The sequence below is a fragment of the Stylophora pistillata genome, chromosome 8 (assembly GCF_964205215.1).
Source record: "Stylophora pistillata chromosome 8, jaStyPist1.2, whole genome shotgun sequence".
NCBI classification, from domain to species: Eukaryota; Metazoa; Cnidaria; class Anthozoa; order Scleractinia; family Pocilloporidae; genus Stylophora; species Stylophora pistillata.
In genome coordinates, this window is record NC_142526.1 from 2,735,886 (window position 1) to 2,762,928 (window position 27,043).

General features: G+C 39.4%; 1 protein-coding gene across 2 annotated transcripts in view; it reads right to left on the reverse strand.

Moving 5' to 3' along the window:
• Nucleotides 1-114: 114 nt before the first annotated feature.
• LOC111325789 (uncharacterized) overlaps nucleotides 115-27,043 on the reverse strand; it is a 57,268-nt gene continuing 30,339 nt past the window's right edge. For both annotated transcript variants that reach the window (XM_088731856.1, XM_088731857.1), the window contains exons 37-75: nucleotides 26,686-26,867; nucleotides 26,424-26,598; nucleotides 26,060-26,241; nucleotides 25,651-25,828; nucleotides 25,027-25,208; nucleotides 24,479-24,653; nucleotides 23,871-24,049; nucleotides 22,893-23,058; nucleotides 22,605-22,786; nucleotides 22,339-22,513; nucleotides 22,057-22,238; nucleotides 21,434-21,608; nucleotides 21,154-21,335; nucleotides 20,237-20,891; nucleotides 19,365-19,564; nucleotides 18,846-18,933; nucleotides 18,370-18,551; nucleotides 17,766-17,940; nucleotides 17,245-17,426; nucleotides 16,629-16,767; nucleotides 16,204-16,319; nucleotides 15,572-15,749; nucleotides 15,048-15,229; nucleotides 12,819-12,990; nucleotides 12,102-12,283; nucleotides 11,374-11,548; nucleotides 10,663-10,847; nucleotides 10,049-10,196; nucleotides 9,604-9,785; nucleotides 9,126-9,270; nucleotides 8,370-8,551; nucleotides 7,811-7,955; nucleotides 7,325-7,506; nucleotides 6,841-6,985; nucleotides 6,551-6,718; nucleotides 2,394-2,537; nucleotides 1,967-2,149; nucleotides 1,511-1,657; nucleotides 115-1,090 (exon numbers count right to left, since the gene is read on the reverse strand). In XM_088731856.1, the coding sequence (XP_088587982.1) occupies nucleotides 842-1,090; nucleotides 1,511-1,657; nucleotides 1,967-2,149; nucleotides 2,394-2,537; nucleotides 6,551-6,718; nucleotides 6,841-6,985; nucleotides 7,325-7,506; nucleotides 7,811-7,955; nucleotides 8,370-8,551; nucleotides 9,126-9,270; nucleotides 9,604-9,785; nucleotides 10,049-10,196; nucleotides 10,663-10,847; nucleotides 11,374-11,548; nucleotides 12,102-12,283; nucleotides 12,819-12,990; nucleotides 15,048-15,229; nucleotides 15,572-15,749; nucleotides 16,204-16,319; nucleotides 16,629-16,767; nucleotides 17,245-17,426; nucleotides 17,766-17,940; nucleotides 18,370-18,551; nucleotides 18,846-18,933; nucleotides 19,365-19,564; nucleotides 20,237-20,891; nucleotides 21,154-21,335; nucleotides 21,434-21,608; nucleotides 22,057-22,238; nucleotides 22,339-22,513; nucleotides 22,605-22,786; nucleotides 22,893-23,058; nucleotides 23,871-24,049; nucleotides 24,479-24,653; nucleotides 25,027-25,208; nucleotides 25,651-25,828; nucleotides 26,060-26,241; nucleotides 26,424-26,598; nucleotides 26,686-26,867 (7,146 nt within the window). In that variant the 3' untranslated portion in view covers nucleotides 115-841. The remainder of the gene's footprint in view (nucleotides 1,091-1,510; nucleotides 1,658-1,966; nucleotides 2,150-2,393; nucleotides 2,538-6,550; nucleotides 6,719-6,840; nucleotides 6,986-7,324; nucleotides 7,507-7,810; nucleotides 7,956-8,369; nucleotides 8,552-9,125; nucleotides 9,271-9,603; nucleotides 9,786-10,048; nucleotides 10,197-10,662; nucleotides 10,848-11,373; nucleotides 11,549-12,101; nucleotides 12,284-12,818; nucleotides 12,991-15,047; nucleotides 15,230-15,571; nucleotides 15,750-16,203; nucleotides 16,320-16,628; nucleotides 16,768-17,244; nucleotides 17,427-17,765; nucleotides 17,941-18,369; nucleotides 18,552-18,845; nucleotides 18,934-19,364; nucleotides 19,565-20,236; nucleotides 20,892-21,153; nucleotides 21,336-21,433; nucleotides 21,609-22,056; nucleotides 22,239-22,338; nucleotides 22,514-22,604; nucleotides 22,787-22,892; nucleotides 23,059-23,870; nucleotides 24,050-24,478; nucleotides 24,654-25,026; nucleotides 25,209-25,650; nucleotides 25,829-26,059; nucleotides 26,242-26,423; nucleotides 26,599-26,685; nucleotides 26,868-27,043) is intronic.

Sequence of the window (27,043 nt, forward strand, 5' to 3'; positions counted from 1 at the left end):
AGAAGAGCTGCTCCTTATTTTTTATTTTTTCACGCCAAGCTGGAAAAATTCGTCCTCTTACTTAACAACAATATCCTTCTGGCGCGTTAAAAAAAACAACATCGTCATAACAACTTAATTAACAGTTACTTTATTCAAGTCGTCAAGCATTTACTTTAAATATCAGGCTTTAAATATGATCTAAAGACTTTAAAATCGTCTTCACAGTGTTCCTGCGTGCGTGGACATTAAAAAATTCATAAGAAAATAAAAAGCATCATTATAAAAAACGTTAAAAAACGCTAAGTACCAAATACTGAACGGCCAATGTACGCCGACAGTGTTTCATTGATATTAGTTGAATACTATCGGTCAGTGCAAGCATAGAATGAACTACACACGTTGTTCTCCCGTGGGCAGAAGGTCGTAAATCTTCAAGGCACTCTCATCGCAATTAAAACCTAATGCCATGTGATTTGTGCCCTTCTTAACGATAAAAGCTTTACGGTAAAAGCATCGGACTGCTTCACATAATTGACTTTATGGTAGTACACCACTTAGAATGAATGTTTTGAAAGCGTCAATTCCAACACCGTTATTATAAACGCCGGATAGTATTACTACCAACAGAAATAGCGTAAAATTCATAAAAGTTTTAGATTTAAAATTCCTTTAACAGCTGAGTTCTTTTAAAAGACAAGTGTCCATCACTTAATAAAAAGGCTTTTCAAAGGATTTGGTTACTTCACCAATCGTTACTCTGAGATTCGAGGACCCTTCCAGTTCTTACGTATATATCAACAACGAATGGTAAATAAATATTTTACCCTGTTTTCGAAACGAACTGGTAACTAGTAACAAATCAGTGTATCACTCCTAATTTTTTCCTCATAATTCGCAAGAAGCAGCACTCGTTCCCAGGCTGTGGGTAACCCTTGTCGCTGTAAAGCTCAAGTTGATTAGAGACATCACTCCAACGGTTATTGAATGGCTGTAGTTCTTCCTGAATAGCATCATGGGATGGTTCATCGATTTCTCCAGCCAGATCTTTGCCGATTATGTTGATTCGATCAACTTTAGTAGCGAACCTGGACCGCTCTTCACATTTGATCTGCAATTATAGATCGACAATTGCAGGGTTAGTGATAAAAATATTTTCGGCCGTGAAGGAAGAAGAGTCATTCTAGTGGAACACTTTGCTGCTATCATCGTTCGGGTCCTGATTCGAAGCTTGATCTCATGATCGTAACTTAATCACAATGATCTCAAGCTACTTGCCTTGACTCAATAAAAAACATTGCGAACGGCGAAGCTCCTGGCTAAAACATTATAACGACAGGAAATACAGGAATGTATCTTAAAGGTTAATGCTAAGGAGCTAAAAATATTCGCGGACATCGCAGCAGGTATGAAGGGTTGGGATGCAAGCCCGTAGGTCGCATTTACTTCATGAAAAACTGATGGCAGATATGGCCTTGTATGGGAAACTTACTCAATAAAAAAATTATGTTTTTGATCAGTTAAAACAAACCTCTGTCTTTTCTTGAAGCCTACTAGCTTCCTCTGGATCCATTCCAATCTTGTACGACTTGAGCAGAAGCTCAGTTTCATCCATCCACTCATTTGTGGCATCCATTTCCAAATGAAACTCTTTAAGTTTACTTTGAGAATTTTCAAGCTAGAATAGATAAAAAGTAGCTTAGATCGGTAGCTCTAGCAATGACTATATCAATGACTATATCCATGCCCCGTCCCGTCTGTCAGACGGGACATGCGCCAGACCTAGTGTACAGTGGGAGCCCTCCGCATAAACAGACCTGCAAACTGGCGAGTAAACAAAGTCTAGGGCTAGCGACTGGCGTGTCAATTTACCAAGAACGGATAGACCGAGGTATAGCCACCACAGAATAAAAAACAGACAAACGTGGAAAAAAAATAGATCAGTCTTAATTCAGTGAACTTCCCGAGAAATTTCGTAGTTTTTTACCTGTTGAATTCTGTTTATAACTTGTTTTGCAATGTCATTCCAGCAATCATCAAAGTCTTTCAGCTGAGTTTTAATTTCCCTTGCGGCCGGATCACCTGCGTCTACGTTCTTTAACAAATCTTCTCCAGCTTTGTGTAAGGACTGCAGACGTATTCCCTGTTCATCCAACTCTTTTTCTATTACCTAATTTTCGAAACAGACAGAAAATAAATGAATATGTAAATGTGAAGTCAACATGGGTGCATTTACGTTGCAAAAAATTCTATGCACCTAAAGATGAAACAACAACAAAAAAAAACAATAATAACAAAAGAACGTCGAGTGGCACCAGTGTTACAGTCAGAAAAATTTAAATGTTGATCCCAGTTTTGACGAAATTTCGGTGTGGCCAAACAGCTGAAGAGGTCAGCTTATGAATAACACTTACTCTGAGCTTCTCTAAATGGTCTTTTACTTCATCTCCATCACTAAGATCTGTTCTTCCCATCTCCTTTAGGGTTTTCTCTTTGTTTGACAGCCAATTCAATAATATCAACTGCTCGTCACGGAATCGTTGCCAGTTACTTAGAACCTTGGAGAAAAAGGGAATAGCTCACACTATGTTGTGGAATCATGTCGACATGATTAAATCTAGTAGCATTAAGCTTATGATTCTGCGCTTGCGCGTCGCTTTCAAAACGGTGTTTGGTTATTGCTGTTAACGGGGAAGACTTTCCGCCAGCTATCCTTTACGGTCAAACTAAGTGAAGCGTACCCCTCAGGATTACATTAATGATTTCATTATTTGAATAATGAACCCGCTAATCGTTTCAGGAGCGCAATAACGAATTGAATATTTCAACATGGAACCCGCTAACCGTTTCAAGAAGGCAATAATGGGATTGATTATTTGAATATTGAACCCGATAGCCGTATTCGTTTTGAAAAGGCGCGGATCATTGTTCAAATCAGAAGTCCATTTCTGATTGGATTCTGCGAACACGTGATGATGGATCGGAACTATTTCAACATGGCGTCAGACATGGAGGGAAAGGTGAGTTCGAGTGTTGCGTAGAACTTCTTGTAAATGGAATGTTATCGAGAGCTTTTTTCGCCTATTTACATCTTGACGAACTTATAGAAATTGCCACAGCAAAGAACCTCATCATAACCACTCCTAGAACTTCTCGTATTTACTTTTTACCTAAAAATTCACAAACCCAACAACCTGGGTCGGCCCATTGTCTCGGCTTGCAGTTGCCCTACCGAACTTATCTCCAGCTATTTAGACAAAATTATGGCTCCCATCGTCAAAACTTTACCATCATATATTAAAGACAGCCAACACGCTCTTCAAATTTTTCAAGACTTTTATTTCCTCGGCCAAAACAAACTCCTTTTCACCATGGACATTACGTCTCTTTACACTGTCATTCCTAATGGCGAAGGCCTTCTGGCCCTTAAACATTTTTTTGATCAACGTACTGTTAAGGAACCTAAATCTGAAACACTACTACGCTTAGCCGAACTAGTGCTCACACTCAATTGTTTTTCATTCGGAAACAACTTCTTCAAACAAACCAATGGTGTAGCCATGGGCACCAAAATGGGACCTAGCTATGCGAATCTTTTTGTAGGTTTTGTCGAACACCAATTTTTCAGCCAATACAACGGGTCCAAACCTGAACTCTACGGTCGCTACATCGACGACTGTATCGGCGCTACCTCCTCTACCAGAGAGGAGCTCACTCAATTCATAACTGCAGTCAACTCTTTTCACCCGGCTCTGAAATATACTTGGGAAATTTCTGACAATTCTTTATCCTTCTTAGACGTCAAAGTTTCAATTGAAGGTAACGGTTTATGCACTAGTGTGTATTACAAACCTACAGACTCGCATAATTACTTGTTATATTCGTCTTCTCATCCATCTCACGTTAAGAATTCCATTCCTTTTTCTCAGTTTCTAAGACTTCGTCGTTTATGTAGTAATGACTCTGATTTTCACCACAAATCAGAGTCAATGTGCCACCCTGTTTCCGTCGTTAAAGCGGGTTACCACCGCGCTCAACTTATTGATCGACATTCAGCACTACAAACGTCGCATAAGGAAGATTCCGACCGCATTCCATTCACTCTCACGTTTCACCCTCACAACCACTCAGTTAAATCCATCATTCTTAAAAACTTCAAATTACTTCAAAACGATCCAGAGACAGGCACTATCTTTTCGCAGCCTCCGCTCATTTCATTCAAACGCGACAAAAACTTAGGCAATTTTTTGGTCAGAAGTTCTTTTCAGACTAATGAGCAACCAGGCACTTTTAAATGGGCTCGTGCACGATGCAAAACGTGTCCTTTCATTCACAACACTGATAAAATATCGGGACCTAAACGATCAATTAAGATCACCGATCACTTCACGTGCACCTCCGCTAATGTAATCTATTGCATAACTTGCACTTATTGCAAAAAGATATACATCGGCGAAACAGGCAGAAGACTAGGTGACCGATTCCGAGAACACCTTCGAGACGTGGAAAGGAATGACAAGGACACATCGAAACCAGTCGCTAGACATTTTAATTTACCCAATCATTCTAAGCAACATATGGCAATCTGCGGTCTTTCCTTGCACTTAGGTGGCACGGAAAGCCGTAAAAATCTTGAACAAAAGCTCATCTTTCAAACCGGCAGTCTAAATCCCACAGGGATCAATGAACGCTTTTCATTCCACTAATTTATTCATGTTTTTTCTCGTTGCCATGCACCCACCAATAACGTAGCTCCATTTTCTGCCTTTAAAAGCACACACAACCCACAATTCCTCTATTCGCCCCGACGAAGGGCTAACGCTCGAAACGTCAGCTTTTGTAATCATTACGGTGGCCAATTTACCATTTCAACTTTGTTGATATATCCAAATTATAGAAATTCTTGTGTGTATTCATGGTCGAACAAAATAGTTTACGGGCGAAGCCATCGTAAGACTATTTTTATTTCGTTAACATTTGCGATCGACTGTTTTCGAAGTGTTTTCACAGTGCAGTTTGTTCGTTTTCAGGATTCCTCGTCAAATAGAACAATCTCATTGGATTTCAGAAATGGACTTCTAATTTGAACAACGATCCGCGCCTTTTCAAAAAGGATACGGCTATCGGGTTCAATATTCAAATAATCAATCATTATTGCATTCGTGAAACGGCTACCGGGTTCAATAATCAAATAATCAATTCATTATTGCATTCTTGAATCTGCTGGCGGGTTCAATATCCAGAGGATCAATTCATTAATGTAATCTTGAGGGGTACGCTTCACTTAGTTTGACTGTAAAGCCATAAAACTGAGGAAAATAACCGAAACAACTTAAATAAGTTATATTTGTCAGTTTGATTCGGATCTAATTAATTCTCGAAATTGCAACTGACCTACTCAAGTTCAGCCCTCCTGTATACAGATTTTCAATTAAATTCAAAAGGAATCCGGAAATACATTGGTTTGCTCAGGTACGCTATGTAGTCTCTTTCAAGAAACTTGCATTACTTTTTAGACATATCATATGCAAAACAGAACTCAATTGCTTCTATGTATGCAAGTATATTTTCATTGGCTCGTACGGTTTGGAGTACATACCTTTTTCTTGCTCTGAGTCACAGAGAACTTATATATACATATAACTTAGTGTGCCCCTCCTATAATAGAAAAACGGAAGGGAGGCGAACTTTTCAAGCCAGTGGAGCAAAACTATGGAACAGCATCCCTTTAGACATTCGCAAGAAAGACTCCAATGGCTCTTTTAAATCTTCTGCTCGAAAATATTTTTTATCCAAGAACTCTTAGCTTGGTTTTTAGTTGTGCATACCCAGTTTTAGATTTTTTTTTAATTATCTTATAAGTGTAAATAGTTTTTAATTTTTAACTTAGGATAGAGGGCCACTGGTTCGTCAGTTTTTAACTTTTATGTGTTACCCTTTGTAAATAAAGTTGTTACTTACTTACCAGTCTCTGTGGCTCAGTGGTAGAGCATCGGAGCGGGGAATCCCAAGGCATAAGGTTCGATTCCTCGTCGAGACTCAGAATTTAGGAATTTGATTTAGGAATTTAATTTGTTCGCCACGGGAATGGCAGGAGAAAGGAACATAACTTTCGTCCCAATTGACACCTAACCTCTTTGTACCCACCATTCCACCCCGGGGAGGACATCTACCACACAGTAATCTCGTGCGTGGGAAATTAACGTCTCCTACCCCTAGCCCCACAGGAGACGGGACCTACGGTTTTATTCGTCCTCATCCGAGAAGACTAGAATATCTATCTATTTCTTGATATTATAGAAAGGTAGCAAATTCTCCTGAGTTATTTTAAGACCACGAGTATTGGTCCGGCCGGGGCTCGAACCTTCGACCTCCCGCACAACACAATCTGGCGCTCTAACCAATTGGAGCTAACCAGGTGCGGTTATTTTTTTCTTTGTCCCACGCTCGTGACAAGACGAAAAAAAATATTTCGATACTGTAGTCCTGGTTTTACGGTGTCCAATCCAAAAGCGCTCTTCAGTGTTAAACTCGCAAACTAAGTCTCTGAATTGTCATTAGTGAAATTTACCTTTAGCAATTGAGCTTTTCTCTGTTCTGACCAGTTCCACACTTTACTCCACCGGTCGCTGAGTGACTTAACTTGCTGCTGGGTGCCATGCGTGATGTCGGGATCTGAGAGGTCAACGCCCAAAATCGTTGAAATCATCGAGTGATCCCTAAGCTCCTCTTGAAAGACCTGAAAGAAGTTTGAAAAAAAGAGATATATAATAATGTTTTTAATGAAGTTGAACAGTTACCCTTCGCTCTAAACGTACTCAAAAGAATTATTTAGAGAATCTGTACATAAGTGGCACTTACCTGATGATCTTCGAGTTGTTTCTTTACGTCATCATAGCCTGGACCAATCTCGCCCTCCTGCTTTATCCGGGACTCCGCCATTTTGAGCCAAACGTTGGTTCTTTGTAAGTGTTGTTTAAGCAGCAAAATGTATGTGTCAAGGAGCCTGAGAAAAAAAAGGCAACAAAAATAAATAACGAACCGCGAATGACAGTGAATTTTAAGCCAAAATGTTTCTTTGTTGTAAGTGTTGTTTAAGTACCACACTTTAAAGAAAAATCATTGTGAACAAACAATACACCAACAGGTACGAAATATCTAAGCTGTACATTAACACTTTCAACAATTTACTACAATTCTTAGTGACCATGGCCTACTGCAATCAGTCCGACATCACAGCTATAATTAAACCCCACGTAAATATGATTCTCCAGCTAGAACAAAGCGAGCTGCTTTTACTGCAGATAACCCGTTTTATTGTGTCAATCAAAAATGATTATTTTACCTTCTTTCCTCTTTGTCTGCATTATCTTCCAGTCCTTTGTTTCTTTTGTCAATCATTTCAATTCTTCCCTGAAAATGTTCCCGTTCGTGTTCCTTGAAGAAGTCTTCTCTGACAACGGCACGAGACTCGTCCAGTATTCTATCAACCTGCTTTTGGGAATCATGAATGCCACTCCTTTTCCCCTACATAAAAAAAAAACAAATGTAAGCAGCTAGTTTTTAATTATATTTTTATAATTGCATAGTCTTGGGAGCATACTCCTTCTTAAGCTGATGTTCTCGGTGCGAAATTGTCCTTATACCCCAATTCTCTCTCTGCCTGCTCTACATTTCTCATAATTTTAGGACTGACAATCTTTCTAATGTCCTATTTCTGTTTCTTTCCAGCACCTTTCTTCTTGTATTGATGCTGAAGGTAATAATTCCTGTTTGGCCACCCATGAAATAGATGATACCCAATTCTGGAAGAGCTTCAAGTGTTACTCACCCTGAATGCATGCAGCGCTTCCTTTGCACCATCCAGATCTAAGTAGTCAGCATCATCTCTGTTGATGCTTGCTTCTGCATGCGTCAACTTTACCTCTGCCTCATCCAATCGTATCGTTACGTACCTTCCAAGCACACCAGACAATCTGGCAAAGACAAAAAGAGTCGATGTTGCTACTACTACCTTAGCAAATCGTTACCAAGAATTTACGCTGTGATATTACCTTATCTTAACTACAAGGATTTCTGAGTAAACGAATGACTAATATGATCATCACAAACGAGCAGTGAATTCCATCTGAATTTTTTCTTTCTTTCCTTCGTTAGGACCTAGTGGCACAGTTTAAGAAGAAGGTAATAATTGGTTGCTTTTAATGGTACCCGGTAACAAAATGACACTGTAACACCTAGGAAGCATATCATCCACAATATCCAGCACTAGTTAAGATGAAGAGAAAGACCGGGTCACAAAACGAGCGTAATAGTCTTTATCTACAATCGACGACATCCTGGACGAAGTTCCCACAAAGAAGTTCGCGTGTCTTTCCAACTGTGCTTACTTAGCTCCATTGTCCATGGTTTTAAGCTGGAGATTATTCCATCTGTTTTCCAGAGTGTTCTTCTCCGTTTCATAGCTTTCAGCTCTTTCAGGATCCACGATCCTTTCGTTCAGCAGCCTATCGTTGATTGCTATTGCGTTCTTGAACGTCGGCTCAAATGAAGAGATTTCATCCTTCAAATCCTGTTGAAATGAGATAAATCAGTTTATAAACATCGATAAACGAACAGATAGACAAGTCGCGAAAGTTGTAATCTCAAATGTCAACCATCAAACTGGACAGGAATGGAAGACAAGTTATGATAAAAGGCAAATGATACAGAGGCATCTTGTAGAAAAATACAGCTGGCTTCACAAATCTATCGAGATAATGATGAGTGGTAAAGAGAAGTTTTTATAGTATAACCAAAAAAAGGAAAACACGCGCTCTGATTGGTCTATTCAGTGTCCAACACTTGTCTATGGGCGTACGCTGCTAATGTGAGCAAATGCAAAGACGAGTTTCCGCGTGGTTGTTTTTTTCTGGTCACGTAAGATTTCAGTGTGAAATGAAAGGGAACTCTTCAGCTATGTATCAATTTTATGTTATAAAACAAATGGTAAACCGCCACAGCGAACACTTCTGTCGCCTCGCGCGACTCTTACGCTTCTTTCGTGCTCAGCAACCTCTCACGTGGATCCATGAGTACCATTTTACCATTTTTTAATTTGCTGTTGTTGTTGTTAACAACGGACTCAAATATATAGCCAGTTATACCCTATGCCTGCCATACTCTTCCATCACTGAACCAATGTCATCCTCATTCACCACTATAGAGTCTGCTTGTTTCTCAGCATCACTCAACCAATCATAGACCTCTTCCATTAACTCTTCATGACGAACTATCATTGCATGATTTAACCTACAAAGCCAAGCGAATAAAAGTTGTCAACTACATATTTCATTACTTCAAACTAAGGCTTAATCCTGCCGTTTCAACATCACGTTAATGTTTGGTTAGTTCTTCTGGCAGACAGTTAGTCAGTTGATCAGTCGGTTGTTTAGTCAACCAGTCAGTCAGTTAATCATTTTGTCAGTCGATTGCTCAGTCAGTAAGTGGGTCTGGCGATCAGTCCATCCTTACGTCGGCCAGCCAGTCGGTAAGTCCGACCGTCATCGATCGGTCTGTAAGTCGGTCAATGGACTTTTCTTCTTCACTATATGCCAACATCCTAAAAGAAACAAATTGGCTTACTTTCGATGATTGGCATCATGGTTTTTGTTTAGTTCTTCCCACTTTTCATCGAGTACTCCTATTCTTCTGTGGATTCTAACTCGGTCTTCATCTCTGAGTAACTCTGTTTCCTTACAGTCCACAAACTGGTCTTTGATGTCGCTAAATTTGTCTTCTTCTTTAACCATGTCGTTTTCAAATTCCTTTTTAAGATTAAGAGTAACAAATTGGTAAGCATTTTAAAATGACTTTTACAATCCTTCTTTTAAATTAAACAATAGCGAACGAGCGAACGAGCAAATAAGCACGGGAACCAAAATAAGAGACAAACATTTAGTCAGACAGTTTGTTAGGACAGAAGAAACAAAAGCGGCATATTTGCGAAATGGAAGGTGGTGCACTCATTAAAATATTCTGTAACTCAGAAATACTGCATAGCCTGGCTTTAACGTTAGTGACTTCTCACCTGTAACTCTTCCAACTGTTTTCCGACCTCCTCGATATCTGAGCCAATATCAATAAAATTATTGACGGCTTCTTCACCAAGCCTCTCAACAGCTTCTTCGCAATCGGCCAGTGAGCGGCCAAAATATTTCAAGGAGGCTTCTTTTATCCTAGTTCAGATGCGTTTAATAAAATCACATTTGGTGAGCGTAAAAGTGGATACGAACCTTTTTTCTTCATGACCAAATAATAAAGACTGAAACACGAAAGGGAAATTTTTCTGTGGAAATAAAATTTCTCCGATGCAATTGCAAAACTAGAACCGCACTAGATCCAAAAATACATGTAGCGAAATTTAAACGCAGTCATGATCATTTAACAATTGGATACGGATGAGCATGATAAAAACTTTTATCTGTAACTAGCGAGCTGTAACTCCCAGACGTAATCAAGTGCTGTAACCTCTCCTTAGCGTATCAGTAAAGTATCCCAACAAGCAGGCGATGAGATCTACAAAAATAAAAAACTTATTGGGTCCAAGGTTTCATTTCAACTACTTTAGGAAGCAAGATGTTGTTGCCAGAGGAAAGCACTCGACTCAGATTTTGGGAGTTAAAGTGCTGACGATTTTCTTACCTGTCCTTTTTCTCTCTTGTTCCCTTTTCCAGCTCAGAAACTTGTCTGTTAAGTTCGTCTAATTTCTGGCCTATCTCATGTTTATCATTCGGCTGTGTCTCCTCCTTTTCGATGACGTGATGACCATCATTCGTTACTTCAAGCAGCTCTCTATTGAGGTCCTCGTTGAGCGAATTTTCGACTTCCTATTTTAAAAGAATATCAAAGTCCATATTTAGAGATTTTCTCGAACTGCGTGATGAAAAGACAATCTTTTTTATAAAATATCTACCTTTGATAGACTGCAGGCGCTCATCACCTCATTCTATTTTAGCAAATGACAATTAACGCTAGATTTAATCGCTGACGTAAAGAAACTCCAAGATTGTCGTGATCTGAGATCTCTAAGCCTGGCGAAATATCTAATCTATTGAGGCAATACTTTGCTTTGTACGTAATATAAATTCTCGAGTAAGGACCTCCCTGGGAACAAGCCTTTCTTCGTATAGGACTGCCTTTACTTTGCCGAAATGTTTACAGCACCCTCCCAACTCTCGAAAAGGTGCACGCTCGATCGAACTTTTTCAGGTAAGTACTAATTTTGCAAATGTGTCAATTTGTTGTGTAAATGATTGGCAAGTTGTTTCACGAAGAGACTTTCGTAACAGGTAAGCTTAAATAAAACTTACACTGATATATGCCAGTGCTCTTATTAAAAGATACTTTACTCACCTGGAGCTGCACTGCACTTGCTTGAATATCTCCAAAATCTGCGTCGTCAACATCATCATCAACTTTCCTTTTGGCTTCTGTGACAAGCAAACCAAGAGCTATCGATTGCTCTCTCCATCGCCCAAGCTTGCCTTCCGTATCCTTTTTTAGTATGTCAAGGAGAGCGGAGTCTAGTCTACATTGCATAAAATAAGAAAATTGACGAGACGGGTTAAACGTTCACAATTAAATAATTGTAGGACGAGAGATATGCCTAGACGATATTGGCAAGGAAGAAGGGATACAATTACTGCATTATGCGTCAAGCTATAAGAGCTACCGAGAATTCTGGTTTTGATGCTCATTAGTAAAATGCTATTTTTAAGAAATACAGTACTTCTCTGCATCAATGAGTATACAATTAAGTGTAACTGCATACCAGAAACCAGTCATCGAAACCTTACGAAATAATTGGGTGCTTGGGAAAAAAAATTAAATTCTAACCAAGGATGGAATGATGATTCAGAAAAGAAATGCAATGGGGTCCTTAAAGTTAGCGTTTTCAGCCTTTAAAAGCGATGAATATCAGTACGAAATTGCTAGTGTCTCGATAGTCAAACCACGTGGATCTTGCGATGAGGAGAGTATGAAAAACATACCATACATGCCTCGAAACTCGGGCAATTGTCAATTAAATTTGTCGAAAATTTTGCCGCCCATGTCACCAGCTAACGCATTGCGTCACTTACTTCCGTTGCCTCTCATTGAGATGATCATTGACAGCCTTCCATCTTGAACTGAGAGCATTTTTAGTTTTGTCAACTCCATCAATATCTGTTTTGTCCAGTCTGCTGCTTTCTACAAGTTCTTGGCTTTCCTCGACCATGGCGTCTACTTTCGGTTCATACGCCTTCATTTCTTTAATGAAGAGCTGTAAAACGCGCACAAAAAACAAACTTTGAAGTCACATAATTAACAATAGAAAAGAGTAATTCAAAAATGGGAATAAGGCGATTTTAATTCATACTCAGCGGCACAACCCTCAAGGCCCTAAGATATGATTGAGGGGGGAAGGGGGAAGGGGAGGGGGGAAGGGGGAGGGGGGAAGGGGGAAGGGGGAGGGGGAGGGGAAAGGGGGAGGGGGGAAGGGGGAGGGGAAAGGGGGAGGGGGGAAGGGGGAGGGGAAAGGGGGAGGGGGGAGGGGAAAGGGGGGAGGGGGAAAAGGCAAAGGGGGAGGGGTAATGGGAGAGGGAGAAGGGGAAAGGGGGAAAAGGGGAAAGGGGAAAGGGGTGGTGAAGGGGGTAAAAGGTTAATGTTTGTGGTCACTGCAACAACAAAAAGCAACAACGGGTAATTTGCTAGTTTTTATGGTCCATTGAAAGCCTTTATTTAAGTGGCACAGACGATTCTAAATGGCATGATTACTTATCAATGCCTGAATATGTAAGCGCTTGAAAGAAACTTACCTGATTATCTTTTATTTGTTCTTGAAGGACTCCAATATCTGATCCAATCTTCTCCTCGTTCTTAATAAGCTTTTCTGACTCCGATAGCCACTGATTCATGTTATCGCATTTTTCACGCCAGGAGTCGAATCTCTTGTATTCGCTTTCAATATCCTCGGCTAGTTTCTCAAGCCTATAGAAGGGTGGAAAAGATTAATAATTAATATTTAATATTCTGTTCATTATTTGACAATAAATCCTTATTTCCCTAGCTCCGCAGATAGCAGTGCTAATCGAGGTGGGCCAGGATAATCAGTAAAAGAAGAGGAAAATACACACACAGTAAAAACTACAGATAAATAACTAGATGGTAAACATGAAAACAAATTAAGTCTACGGAAACAACTATGTGATTAATTCAAGTTGGCAGCGCATTATGTTGTGAGAGGTGATTACATAGGATAAAATGGATAAGGTAGGATGGGCGAGACAAAGGTGATAGCTGCTAAGAGTATTTATCAACTTAAGAGATTATCGATTCTAAGTCTTCGTAGGAGTCTTCAAATTCTAATATATTGAAAAAGATCGTACGAATTCTCCTTTTAAAGATTAAACTTTTTTTAACAGAAATTGACGATAATGTGTCATCATCTTGTTACGTTGATGATAACAACCTATGGTCTGAAAAATATGGTACATTTTTCCAGCAAAGACCTCCAGGAAAGGGAATAGAATGGTATTTCGTAACAAGAGCACTCGGTTATCTTAGAAGTCTTACCGACTGGAACACTTAAACAATACAACACGATACAATAACAGTCCAAAGAAGTTAGTTTTATGACAAATTCGATCTGCTTTGGATGGGAAAATGTTGCCCTACTCACAAAGCCTTGTAAATTGTTCACTCTGTTTTTGATTAGCAAACGTCGTCAATTTGAGAGGCAGGAGACTTAACGCTTTTCAGTCAGTCTATTGTCTGTCGCTCGTTTTAGCAGTAACAAAACAATTAGCAGTCTGTTTTGTTTCAGCGCAAATGTATCGGAGATAATCAAACAAACCATCGTAAATTAGAAATATATGATAGGCGCTCTTCAACTTGGTCACTACCAAATGTATTTCTTGCCATAAAGAAATTGAGGAAGCTTATTCATATCTTCAATCGTTAGTTATGAAAAGGGTTCTGAATACAGAAGAACACAATAGATGCTTGATACTTTTAGGTATTCATTAGGAAGTCTTGACTCATTTGATAAGCAACACAAGATCTCAGGCAATCAAACTGCTCGATCAACCTTGGATTGTTCAAGATACAAATTTTGTCCTTTGGCTTACGACGTTCTCCATGTGCTAAGTTTTTCTGATGCTGTTCGCCGTTGGTCGAGTCACTTTACACTACACGTAACGAGTAACCATGCATAATCAGTGATAAGTATACCTGCTCTGCATTAAGTCAACTGTTTCGAAGGCTAAAGCCAACGACTTTTCAAGATCGCCACCACCTGTTTCCATGGTGTAGTTAAGACCTAAAAGTCTTCATAGCTATAGGGTTGTTCAGGGGTTCATAACGCCCTTTTGACAACGTAGGAATCTTAACTTTAATGCCTTTTTGTCCTTGAAATGTTATTGTCACGGAAATACAAACAAACGTCACATTCGGGATCATTCAAAACTAATATTTGGCTTTCACGCTTTTGTTTACAGAAAAGCCAAGATAATTGGACAACTACCGTGACTTTTCGTGTAACTTTGAATTTATTAAACGATGAAAGAGTAAAAAAGGACACTTGGGAGTGATTCTTCAACTGTTCCCCGTCTTTAAAATCAATGATAACGACTGTAATAATAAAAAAATCTTGGAAGGCTTCGACGAAGGAACAATAGAAAAGTTTGGAATGTACCAAGATGAGGTTCTAGATTTAAATGTATTCGACTTTCCCATCTGTTATAATATAGAATTGCACGATTGCGTTGGCTTTTTTTCAGTTAAAATTGCTTTGAGATTGAACAGACAATTTCTGCCACCCTCTAAAAGCTGAGCTTTCGAAATATAGAAGAAAGAAAAATGAATGAACAAAGTAAAATGACAAAAAAAATTAAGAGAAAAAACTTGATTTTTGAATCCCGAAATATTTTAATCTTTAACAAGTAGCTATTACTCGGGAATGTTCGGCAACTACGGTAAGTCTCATCTGCATTTCTAAATTAAACGCGTGTAACGTGCTCTTGGCCAAGAGCATCGCAAACACCAACCTTTTCTCGCGCTCAATGACATCAATGTTCAATCCATTCCATCGATGATTCAAGTCCGTCAATCGATCGTGTATTTCATTGTCTTGTTCATTTTCCAGCAAACCACTGTCAATGGCGCTCCTACCCAAGGTAAAAACTTCATCTGCATCTTTTTGCTTGGTTGATGCATCGGTCATTATGTCCTGGAAACACAAAATAAAACAGTAACCCTTTGAAATTCGTCCACTGTGATGAACTATCGTTGGTTATTGATTTTGCTTTTAAGCGGGGTATTTTTCTGACTCGACCATTTCTTTGGCAAGCCAACGACGATTATTGATTATTTAAACTGCTTATTCAGAAAATAAGCCCAATATAATTTGTTATAAGCCAAAACAGAACACGAGGGAAGACGGAAAAATCTAAGTACCAGAGGTAGCCACTTACACAATGAACTTATATTAAAATTTAGCGATTCCAATTTTCACTGAAAATTTTAGTCGCAAAATTGTAATTATTGGAACAAAATTCGTGAGTCTCTATACTTCATGATCTTCCAGGAGGTCGACTACTTTGTCCAAATTAACTCCATAGTTGGCTCCGACTCTGGAATTCCCACGAAATCTGGCGGTGATTGAATTCACTGCATCTTTCAACGCCTCAAGAATCGACCATTTTCGGTTTTTCTTCGCACGCTGGATATCTTGAAGCCTTTCTCTGACCCTGAAAAACAGAATGTTACCCCATGTCAACGAGCAAAAAGCATACATGAAAAAAAAAAAAAACTACAGTAAACTTCAACAACAACAACAACAACAAGAAAGAGCATTCTAAATGACTAAGTCTTCAAAAGAAGTTGAAAGAGGTAGGATTTTTCAAAGGATATGTGCGTCATTTCGTCTACCGTAGAGCGAGTGGAGGGGAGGGGAAGGGGGTGAGGGGGAGGGGGTGAAATTCGTTGGAGGTCTTACTACAGTTTTACCGGCATTTCAGGGCATAAAAGAGATCATCCTTCTACCCAAGTGACAACGCTTTAACAAAACTTAAATGCCATTACATTAGCAGACTGCATCTTATTGTGAAAAGCTCACTTAAAGAGAGAAACAGCAAAGATAGATAAATTTCAAAATCAAAATAACTCCGTAGAAAGAACTCCAGCTTCGTTGATTGTACTTACGTTCTAAGGTTCGCATTACATTCATCCACGGTTGGTTTCCATTCGTTATTATTTTCTCCCCGTTTCTTGGTCAGTTCTGGTGACGTGATCTCGGACAGCCGCTTCTCAAAGCCAATCTGTGTACAAGTAGTGGACACCAGAAGAATACCAAATCATTAGATCTCGCTTAATCGAAGTGCACTCTATCTGCCGCCTTAGTCTGCCAAAAACGCCTACCAAATTTTTTATTGGAAAGTTACTTCAAAGTTGTTTTTACTGGAACTTTTCACACTGATACTCGGTTGCCGTTAAAAGCTTGCTCGTGAGGGACAAATTAAACTATTGAGGACCCAGATACGGATCACTGACTTGTGATTTCCTTTTTTAAGATATAGCTGCTCTGAATTTGGCTTTCATGAAAACCAAAGCAGCACTAACTCACTCACCTCTTTTCCAATAGCCTCTTGTTCTTTCAGTTTATCCTCTGCTTTCTTCAACGATTTTTCGAATCGAGCAGATCTGTCATTCCATTCGTCGAGTATTTCCTTCTGGTCTTTTTGAAGCTTGGGAATCTTCTTGACAATCCTAAGAAGACAAATTACATACAAAACCGGAAATTTCAGATGGTTTGGACTGTTTTATTTAGAACACTGCATTCTGTTGAGTATTTTTATCCAATTTTTACAAGTCATAAGTTGTAACCCTTTTCTTCTCTAACTAAACCCATAACCTTTCTGAAAGGTGTAGCATGGAATTTTTAACCACATGGTTCAGATAAATGATAAGGACCCTGTTACAAAAATTACCATGCATTGGTAAGGGTTCTCTCGACTTCGTCAGAAAAAAATCAGCTGTATCAACTGACACGAATCCTTCAATATTCAGAGACTCTTAGGAGTACGGCACGAGTACTCACCGTGTTCTGGCGTATACACGATTACCTTCTACCGTTGCTAAATGCTTCCAAGCTAATAACACCAATAAAATCAAGTGGATGACAGCTGCAAGTAATTAAGAGATACGTCTCTTGCATTAGCTAACCGTAATAATCCACTTATTTACCTGTCCATGCGATCTGTAGCTTTTTCCAATACGTCATCCCATCGTTTTTCGCAGTCCTCTGCGTCTTGTCGAAGAGCTTTGCTTTGCTCCTTCGAAAAGTTAGGGTCCTTGGATAATCTGTACGCTGTGTCCGTTGCTTCAGTAAATCGTGGCTCGTAATCGTGAAGTCGTTTGGTTAATAGCTGTGAAAACGTAAAAAATTATCTGATGGACTATTTTGATAGGATACACATCTGACCACTACCCTAACCCAACATTAATCCCTGGATGCTATTGGTTGACTGTTGTGTCCAGCTGCCCAGATAATGGCATAGATTCCAACACTCACTCGCCTTAGTCTCGTTTTTGCAGTTTTACTGTAAGTGACAGACCGAGTTTTATCGCATGCGCTAAGGTCATAAACAAAAGGAAAACGTCTCATTCTCAGCAATTTTCGGGGCAAGAAAAAGAAATGAAAACAATCAACATATGTATCAATCGAGTTGCATGGTTTTGTCCTTAACGAATTTCTGGATATTTACCTTCATGTCTTCTTTCTGTCGTTGTAAAGTTTTTGGATCGTTTCCAATGAGATCCATGTTCTCAATTTCTTTATCTCGAAGTCCAATCCAGTCCTTCACAGCCTGTAAGTTAACCCTGGAGCCAGTGAGCTCGCCAGCTTTCTGTTGTTCTTTGTCCCATAGCTTCTTTTTTATTCTAGCAACAGAGAATTCGTATATATTTGGATCAGCAAATCAGGATCTGCAAAGCGACAGCGTGTAAATAGCCACAAAACGAGAGTTGATTGCCGCGTCGTATCTTTCTTTTTTTAGCTTGAAAACTAACGAACTGTTGGATTTATCGCGTTTCAAGCGGAAAAGTTGGTTTTGAAAGTGTTGACAGACTTAAATACTTTCAAATTTGACCGGTTGGGGTTGAAACAGTCCCGGTAGAGCACGAACTCGCCTTGCACCTGATATCAACGGTCACTTGAGAGGTAGGGTTCAACTTATGATGTTATCTGACCTTCCCAGTTTAGTTCTGCAGATGCTTTCAACAAGCCTATCATTGTGAGGATCATTCCCCATTTATCATCCCCACTTCAAACATTTGTCATCTCATTTATCATTCAACTTTCTCCTTTACCTGTTTTTCTTGACATCTTTATCGGTGTTGAAAGAGTGCCACTGGCTCCTCAACTTCTCCATATCTTCGTTGACGTCTCCATGTTGCTTTTCAGATATATGTTTGTCGTTGATAAGCACCTCGTAGTCCTTCTCAAGATCATCAAACTTCCTATCGTAGTCAGGTAGCTCTTTTTCGAGACTCTGGAATTTATCAAAGAAATCAAGATTTCAAACGCCTTCAATCGGTTTGTGTCTTTCAAAAACAGCCGTGACAAACTCAAGACATGCTTGGCCGATATTAATAGTACTGGACTATATTTTGTTGATGACGTCGATCAGTTAACAACTTCATTAACAAGAATAACGTGCTTAAGTTAATGAAGTCAGGTTAAAAGAATAAAAAACATACGCAGAGTGTTGTGTAAGGTAAGCACTGATTCGAATGCGCAAATTAATTTACCTTAACTTTTAAATTAGTCAAAGCTCAAAACTCACCACAATTTTACTTGCTTTGTCCTTGAGAGAGGCAATGGTGTCATTGTCAGCTGCATCGGGTAATTTTTCGTCTTGATCCTTAAGCCAGCTGTGAAGATCGAACATATAGTTTTGATAAACCTCAACGCTTTTAAGCCTTTCAGGACTTTCATTTGAAGGAAAGGCTATTGTTGGGAAAAACTGAATAGGACAAAAAGAAAAACCGAAAAGCAAACTACACCTGAAAAGCTTAGACTATTATTCTTTGTAAGTAGCTCTATGCCATGCCCACTTTACCCCTGTTGATCTTATGATTCCGTCGTCTCCACGCATTTTAACTTTTAGCAGGTGAAATCTCGTTACACACTTGAACGCATTAGGACATGTCTGATGACAGTGAGAATTTGTAAACATCATAGCGATTTTCCATGGAGATGAATTCCTTGATTCTCTTGATGTTTATCTTGCATGTAGAATTTAGGCGTTGGTTATTCTTGGGGCTTTTAATTAGATGGTTTTACATCTAGGTGTAGCACTTACACGCTTATATCGTTTGCGTCGTTTTTCCAATCCTGCAGCTTTCCGTCAAAAATAAACGATTCAGGTTCGGCCGCAGCCTCGACGACATTTTCTTCGACAGACACAACCACCTCGTCTACTGGGCTGGCAAAAAGTCTGGTTTCCTGTTCCACCATTGGTATGTGAGCTAACGGCCCCAGGCTATACCCGAACCCGTTTTTCTACAGGGTAGAAAAAAAATACAAAATATTAATCAGGAAAAGGTGTTTAAAATATATTATAATATAATATAATTAATGCAAGTGGAATTGAAAGGGCTAGGACGTTTCCTAAACATAAGAAGAAAATAGCTAGTGTTTTTATCCATTGTTATATATTATCAGTACGAAGGTGTGCTGTGCTTTTGTGACCTTTTTCCCATTGACACCGCCTCTTTCAGCTTTAGGAACTGACATAACCTCTTCCATCGTTGGGCTGGCATTAATTGTACGTTCCTGTTTCACCAACAGGATGTGAGGCGAAGATCTAAAGTTTATGTGAAATCCTTTTTCTACACGGGAAAGAGTGGTCATGCAAGAGGTGTTTTTTGAAAGACAATCGGAGTGGACAGAGCTGTGTCCCATACATGACATACAATCGATGAGTAATCCTCATCAATAGAGAAAAATCAATGGTGAGAAGATGCGTTGTGCTGCTTTGACACAGTGTAAGTTGTTTTCGGGTCATATCCAGTTCAAATAGATGTAACTTCAAAAATAGTCTAAGTAAGCCCCTGCTATGACAATTTCCTAGACAGGCGGGACCAGTTTATATTTTTTTACTAAGAAACGGAACAAAAACTTCACGAGGTATACCGTGAACTGAAAAAACAATACGGGCGCTGAACGACTAACCTTTTCCTCTTCCTTCCTTTTCTTCTCTTCTTCCTCCAGTCGCTTCTTTTCCTCTCTTTCTTTCCTCTTTTTCTCTTCCTCCTCGCGTTTTTTCCTTCTCTCTTCCTCCCTTTTCTTTCTTTCCTCCTCCTCTCTCTTTCTACGCTCCTCTTGCTCTTTCCGCCTTCTTTCTTGTTCTTCCTTCCGCTTTCTATTCTCTTCTTCCCTCTTCTTCCGTTCTTCTTCTTCTCTCTGTTTTCTTTCTTCTTCCCTTTTCTTCCGGTCTTCCTCTTCTTTTCTCTTTCTTTCCTCCTGTTCCTGCTTCCTCTTTTGTTCTTCTTCTTGTCTTGCTCTCTCCTCCTCTTCTCTCCTCTGCCTTGCTTTTTCCTCTCTTCTCCTTTTCTCTTCTTCCTCCTTTCGTTTTCGTTCTTCTTCTTCTTCTTTTCTTATCCTTTCTTCTTCTTCCCTCCGTTTCCGTTCTTCCTCTTCTTTGCGTTTCCTTGCCTCTTCTTCCCTTTTTCTTCTCTCTTCCGTATCTTTCTTTCTTCTCTCTTCCTCCTCCTTTCGCCTCCTTTCCATGTCAATTTGCCTCTGCATTTCTTCCTCCTCCAGCATTTTCCTTTCATCTGCCAATCTTTTCTGTTCGTCTTCTAATATTTTAAGCCTGTCTTGAATCCTTAGGACGTAAAATACACTTGTAAGGAAACGTTTTCAGGAGAGGAAACTTTACTAATTTCCATGAATATCTAGAATTTAAAGACTGAAACCAGGGCTTTTATCACCAAACGTATAATGAACTCAAACAATTTGTCTCTTAGTTTCTGGCATGGGAAGCTAGTCGCATGCAAGCTTATTTTACTCAGGATTTTGACTCATGCGAAAGATTTTGATATTCTTTCAAAAAAACAATATTGCTGATTCAAAGAGGTGGCTAGTACCTGTCATGTCTTGAAGTGGCTGATTCATACAGTCCGTCCCATCTCTCGTGGAGACTTTGCATGTCTTTCTGAATCTTCACCCTCTCTTCTAATCCTACACAAGGTTCAGTTGTCAACTTATTACCAAAGTCTGTCATCTCAGCGAACTTTGGTTGCTCCTGAAGAAGTTCAGTGATCATTTCCTAGTAAAAACAAATAGACCCGATGAGATCCACTATCTAATTCCGAAGGCCTTTCATAAACCGTCTCTTCCTCTTCCTTCTCTAGAGGGTTCACCAACCTGTGCGTCTTTTCCCTGTGTTTTTACATAGCTGATGTCGTATCCTATTGGCTCGTATGACTGTACAGTTGTCTCATTCTTAGTCAGCCATTTGTCGAGGGGATCGGTTTGTTCTGGCCACAGCTTCATTTTTTCGCGCTGCTCCTTCTCCAGTTGCTTAATTTGATCATCCAATCTAGAAGCAGAAGAAAAAGAATATGGTGTTTTCCACGCAATATACTTGTCAATGTCAAATACAGCATCGTCCTTGTAGTTAACATGGGGGTCTAGCAGAAAGGTCGTCTTTCAAGATCTTTTGATACATCCTGGACTCACCTCTCGAGCTAATAGCCAAATTGCATGTGACAACAATTCAGAGAAGCCCTTAATATTTTTACATAATTAGGAAGTGCCCATCGGGAGGCAAACTAGAGCACCAGTGAAAGCAATCACCTCTCGCAAAGTGTGGCTTTACTGTGTTTCTCATACCAAGCGTTACATTGCGAAAATTTGGAGTTTTTGTTCAGTTGAGTCCGTCACCTTAAGAATTTTATCTGGAAAGAATGAGTCTGTCTGTAAATAAAGGTATGGTATCCCTCATATCAAGTATTTATCAGTACATATACATATTAACAGCAAAAAACCTATTTTTGGCAGCCAATGCAGATGCAAGAAGTCCCTTATAACGCTCAATAATGGCAGCTTTTTCATTGTTAACCAAGGTCCTCTCTAAGTCACGCATGCTCGGGTCGTTAACAATTTTGTCTCCAAGTTGATCCAACTTGTCCATCTGATTATCGTGCCGTTTGATTTCCCTCAATATGTCCTAAGAGATTTAGAAAAGAAAAATTACCCATCGAAAAACAATACCAGGCACAAAGAACATTGAGGTCATTTCTAAAGCAAAAAAAAAAATTATTAAAGACCTCAATTTCCTGTCTTTGAGCCCGCGCATGATCAAGATCCGGAGCAGTTACATCTTGAGCTTCCACACGCGCAGAAGTGTCAGATAACCACTTGAGAGTAGAGTTACAAGAGTTCTTCCATTCCCCTAACAAATCTTTTTGACGCTGTTGTAGTCCGACGTGCATGTTTTCGATTCTGGAAAAGAAATAAACAGAGCTCTTCCATGTATATTTGGCTACGAATCCGATCATTTCACAACATTTCTAGCTTTATTTTCCTTACAAACCTATGCTGTCTCGCGTCAACATCGAACTTCACTTTGCTCCAACGTTTTTTGAGGACTTCAGCCTCTTGCTCCACAGTCTCCAAGTCTATTTCGGGGAGTTCACTTTGATCGATCAGCCTGTAAGAGTTCTTTAGAAAGTCGTCAACTTGAGGATCTAGCACGTTCACACTTTTCTTCAGATCCTACAAAAAAGAATAAGAATACTTAATTTTCATCAAGAAAACTGAACAGTATCTCACACTTGGTCTGTACACAAAACATTTTCAACAGCGCACACGTTTGGCTAACCTGGGCCTCAGTTTTTTGTTTCTCCAGCGCGTCGAAATCTGGAGCAATTTCCTGCTCACAGACGCGTTCAACTTTCGCTACTTCCTCCTGGATTACGTCAAGTTGATCATTCCATCTTGAAAGTTCACCCTCTGTTTTCTCTAAGTTCGACAGTTGGTCTTCCAATCTGCAAAAAGGGATAGAGAACCTCTAATAGCTTTTACTAAGATTGTAGGTACTCTCAGCTGTTTGATATTGACCAGATGATACAATCGCTATCGCTTATAAAAATAGATGGTTTACCGATAACTTCAAATACCTGCTCAATTTTTGCTCTAAATATGCGAGTTTGAACGTACTGTTTAGATCCAGCTTAATTCATAACGTATACGTATATATAGGGCATTTATCATGCCTCACTTTACTTCTTGTAGTTCCATTTGGAATAGCTGTATCATAGAAGATAGTGACCGATTAGAGAGATTACATGAGAGGGCCCTTAGACTTTTCCAACGGATATGATAGTCTATGATATAAGATTGGTTACTCGTTAAGTTGTAGACGGAAACAAGATATGCTTTTTATAATTTGTAAAGCCCTCTATAACAATATGCCTCTGTATATTCAATCTTTATTTTAAGTAATAGAAAATAAGAAAAATCTTAGGGGCAAAAACAAATTTGTTTTACCCGTAGCTAAAACCACAACTTACGACCTTAAATCGACTTCTTACATTGCTGCTAAGGCTTGGAATGCATTACCTGATAAGCTAAGATTGATGGCCGAATTTGGCCCTTTCAGGAAAGAGATAAGAAAACTAAGTAATTTGTAATTCTATATCATCATTTCATATTTAGGCTTATATTATTTTTAAACTCTGTAATTTATATTCATATATTTTTCCTCGGTATATTAGCATCTCTATTGCTGGAGGCCTAACAAGCCTCATTTTCATCCGAGTTTAAATAAAGTCGTCATCATCATCAAAAATGTCAGTACCCATGCTGGTGATCGTTAATCTTGTCGACGACCCTTTCCCATCTCTCAAGGCGGTCGTCTTTATCGTGCTCCATGCTCTGTTTTGATCTCTCGTCAATTACAGGGTCTGCCAATAGTTCGACGGTGAAAGTTTCGAAGTCATCTACTTTCTTTTGTTGTCCACTTACCTGGTTCGTTTTCTAAATATAAAGAGAGACATTGTTTGAGATCTGTTCAAAAAATAAAACATGTACTTGTCGATTGGCAGAATTTTAGAGTGAATACCAGTGATCCTAGAGGTGTTGCCATTGTTATTCTGCTTCTTTTTTATCAGTAATACTGTTAAGTGAGACCAGAACTGGATCGGTACGATTTTGAGCTGTAGTTGCATAAAGTTGTAACATTTGGTATGTACTTGTGCTAATAAAGATCTACATCCCCGTGATGAGGGTGTCTGGGTGAAGACATCCACCCTTGAGATTGCAGACTCGGCTTAAAATTTGGCGACTTCTCTAACCAACCATTCTACGGCCGATTAAACAGGCAAATGGTAACAACCTACATTTTTTTTCCATTGAATCTTCAGTTGATAACAAAATTCATTTGATTCTTCACTTTGAATATCCTACCTGGAAATCATCATATTGTCTTTGAACAGTCTCCAGGTCATCTCCTATTGACTCTAGCCTCTCTGTTTCTCTCTCTGCCTTACGTAAGAAGCTGTCAAAGTGATTAAGCTTTTCTTCCCAATCATCAAGCTTCTTTCGTCTGTCCTTTTGCATCCTCTTAGAAGCTTCATCAAGTCTTAAGTAAGGACAAAATGGGAGAAAAAAAAGGAAGTCGGAAACCATATTTTAGCTATTCTTGAAAGTACTGGGAAATAGAACGATTAAGAGAGAGCTGAAAAAAAAAAAAACAATTAAGGAGGTCAGAACTGTCTTCTTTTAGAGGAAGAATTTAATTTTAAACCAGGGCTTACATTCCTTCAGGGTAAGTGTTTAGTTTTGTTTAAAAATAATGATTTGCAAGTAATACCAATTCCAACCCAGCTGTGTCAGGGAAGCTAATGAAACATAATAATAATCTATACAAGCCAGTATCAAACAAACAGTAAAGATGAGTTGGAAACGTTGCTACAACAATGAGATATGGACATACACCTGTATGCGTTGCATACCTCTCTTTTCTCAAGGCGACAAAATCCTTTACTCGGTCCCAGCGCGCTGTCAAAGAATTAAGATGTTCTGCCACTTCATCTTTCCTTTTCTGGGTAAGCTTAGGGTCCTTTTTCACTTTCTCTCCCAAGGCAAGAGTATCAAGCATCTGAGTAGTGTTCACTTCCATTTCATTGGAAAATATCTGCAGGATAATATCATCAGATAAAAAAAAGATATCTTCCATACTGGAGAAAAGAGTTTGGTCACTTGCACAAAGTTCATGTGGGCTGTTGCCCAGAACAGAGGCTTGATCGGGTTGAATCAAACGGAAAATGTTCTCCACTTCAAGAGACACCATTTGGCCAATGGCAGTCCAGGTAAAAGTAAGAGACCCATACTCGAGAGATTTTATCACCTTGAAATGCTTATTCGAAAGTGAGTAAGTAACAAGGCACAAACTGGGACTAGATGGAATAAGGTTCCCGAGACAGCGAGTTCATATATATAAAGGGTTAATCTCCTAAGTGAGTTGAGGTTGTTAATGAATGAATGATTACAAGCCGATCTTAGGATATCAAAACAGGTAATATGTTGCTTTTGAACTAAGCTGCTGTTTATTGCCGTTAGAGTATTAATGTGCTGACCTCAAACGCGTCTTCCTGTCTCCTGACAGTCTCTATGTCATTCCCTATCGGGTCATCAATAACAGATATCTGACCCTCCAGTTTATCTAACGCTAGTCCCGCTCTTTCTGAGCGAATCCTCCAGCGCTCCAAAGCGTCCTGTTCTTGTCGCTCCAATTTGTTAAGGTTTTCTTCCATCCTGAAAAAAGGAAAAATAATTTCAAAGTTCAACACATAGTCTGCTACTAACTGCATACACAAGCGATCTTCTGCTTAGGTGCAATACTGTCTGACTGTGTTTTGATGTAGACAAAATTCTGCTCTCAACACGATCACCCTTCCTTGGTTCGAGTCTGTAACTCTCTATGCAGGGGTCCAGTGAGCCAATAAGTCAGTTGCACAAGGGTATTACACCAAAATATTCCGTTACCTGGCCTGCTTAGCATTTGCGAGATTAACCAGATCGTTCCATTTTTCATTGCAGATGACAGTTTCCTCTCGCACACCTCGCCTCTCTTCTTCCCCAAGACATGGATCAGTGACGAGGTTGCCACTGAACTCGTTTAGGTGAGTAACCTTTTCTTGATAAACTGGAGCGTCTTTGATGATTTCCTTAATTAAAATGGAACCCATACAGTATTAGTACATTCGTTGCCTCATGTCGCTCATTCTTAGAATCGCTGGGCCACAGGATTACGAGAAAGAAATTGAAGGATAATAAGACCATTAAGAAAATCCTGAATAAGAGACAAAACAACAACGAGGATATTAAAACAACAACAACAACAACAAACCTGGAAGTCATCTAGTTGTTCCAAAGCAGCGTCTACATCAGTAGCCAATCTTTGTTGTGCTTCAACCTTCACTCTTGTCTTAACTACCCATCCATTGACCTCACCAAGTCCCTCGTGCCACTTCTGAAGCTTGTCTTCTTGCTGCATCTTGAGTTTTGAGATGGTGTCGTCAATTCTGTTTGGAAGAGGTTAACAAAGTAAGAGGGGCTGTCTTGAAAAATATTTTAAAAAGGGAAAACCTATGCTATGTTTTTTTTTTTACCTATCGGATTTCCAGTTGACCAACTCTTCCAGGTTCTCCCAGCGATGACTAAGATCCAGGACTTCTTTCTGTATCGCGGTACGATCGTCTTCGGGAAGCTCTGAATCTTTCAGCAGTTTGTCTCCATATTCCAAAGTTTCACTTACTTCACGTTGGTGAGAGAGCATTTCATTGGTGAAATCCTAGAAAACACAAGAGGTCAAATAAGAAAAAGAGATAGGGATATATAGTAAGGGAATCAGAAAATTATCATCCCTGCGACAATGTCATCAAGTTCTTTTCAGCTATTCTTTCGCCCAAATGCGAAAGAAAAAAATTGATACACTGATGCATTTTGAGCCTCAACTGCAATTCGTAA